At 31.8% G+C, this 1411-nt stretch overlaps 1 protein-coding gene across 1 annotated transcript; it reads right to left on the bottom strand.

The window, feature by feature from the left end:
• Window positions 1–394: 394 nt before the first annotated feature.
• Window positions 395–1400, bottom strand: LOC109592920 (protein NLRC3-like). The gene is made up of 2 exons (XM_020008228.1): window positions 1118–1400; window positions 395–1056 (listed from the first exon to the last, which is right to left on the bottom strand). Exons 1-2 carry the CDS (start codon window positions 1248–1250, stop codon window positions 467–469), a joined length of 723 nt encoding a protein of 240 aa, XP_019863787.1. The 5' UTR covers window positions 1251–1400; the 3' UTR covers window positions 395–466.
• Window positions 1401–1411: the final 11 nt, after the last annotated feature.

Consider the following 1411-nt stretch of genomic DNA (forward strand, 5'->3'; position numbering starts at 1 on the left):
ACTACTCACCAGCTGGTACATATAGTCTGTTATATGGAGCAACTGTGGATTAACGTTTGTGTATGGAGTGACACGAAAGCAATGATTAATAAATAGCTCATCAATTTTATTACTTAATAACTATTGTTATTATTATTATTATTATTATTATTATTATTTAGAATTTTAAGTGACAGTACAAGTGGCTGCAGTTGAATACCATAATAGCTGGAAAGTTTCTTGGCCAAAAAATTTTGTGGTTTTTGTGGTTTGGAATGACACCACAAAATTAAAAACCACGAATTATTTGCAGATTAATGAGAGGCATGGAAGCTTCACTGATGATCCACAAAAATATAAACCATGAATAGACCCCATGGCAACCACCAAACCACAAAAGTTTTTGCTGCATATATCCTTGTACACAATTGCATTACACTTGCATGATCTAATAATGTCTAATTAATGTCAGCATTAAAGTTCTTTGTTAATAGAAAAACACTCTATCTTTTATGATATTATAGTCACAATATTCTGTGCATACGTCTTTGTCGTCAATATGTAGATAGAGCTTCATTTTCGTATTAACTAATAACGATTGAAGAATTAGCAATATTCCATCAGACGATATTGAAGTACCTGCTAGATCTAATACTTCTAATATTAAATTCTTGATTAGTTCAGAAAGATTCTGTGAAATAGCAGAGGTAACAAGAGTATTTTTCTGGAAGCTTAATTCTTTAAGTGTATTATTTTGTAGCAATACAGTTATAACATCGGTAACTGCTTTGTCATCAATGGAACAGTTACAAAGATATAAATCTTCTAGCGATTTATTATTAGCCAGTAAGTTACACAAGGATGAAATGCAGTCCTGTGTTAGTTGAGTGTCACGTATTGTCAAGGATCTCATATTTTCATTTTCTAATAAAACTGGCAACAGATCACACACAACGTCAGGAGATGATTTGATTATCCTTATGCTACGATGATTGCTTGTTAATAGAGAAACTACTTCTTGACATTGTATTAAAGATGGAGAGGTCAGTTGAACACCATCATCATACCACCTAATTGCTTTAGGTTTTCGTGAATGCATAGATAATTATAATTATTAGTACATATAAATATATCTTACCATGTTCTTTTTTTCTAAGTTGATCTAGCAGAACTGAATCTTGTTTAATTAATGATAAAAAGAGACTTGCTCTCTCAACGTTGCTCCTCGTCTTAATTTCCTTGATTTTAGGTATGTCAACATTTTCTGTCATTGCATAATGAAATAGTTCAAGTGATTCCAATGTTGACAGTTCACTCTCTTCATCTTTTTTAATATCAATAATATTAACAATTCCCTCTTGATCAGTATCTAATGATCTTGCTAACCACCATTCACTAGTACGCTCTTCCTTGATCTGAAGTTTCTCTCCTT

Source organism: Amphimedon queenslandica, unplaced genomic scaffold, assembly GCF_000090795.2.
Source record: "Amphimedon queenslandica unplaced genomic scaffold, v1.1 AMPQUscaffold_3481_Cont24526, whole genome shotgun sequence".
NCBI lineage: Eukaryota > Metazoa > Porifera > Demospongiae > Haplosclerida > Niphatidae > Amphimedon > Amphimedon queenslandica.

What these genes read in the sequence shown, in the direction of transcription:
- LOC109592920 (XM_020008228.1), bottom strand. Translation starts at nt 1,250, where the DNA reads ATGACAGAAAATGTTGACATACCTAAAATCAAGGAAATTAAGACGAGG. An exon ending in ACTTAGAAAAAAAGAACATG is followed by an intron (nt 1,057 to 1,117) that starts GTAAGATATATT and finishes GAAAACCTAAAG; the next exon opens with CAATTAGGTGGTATGATGAT.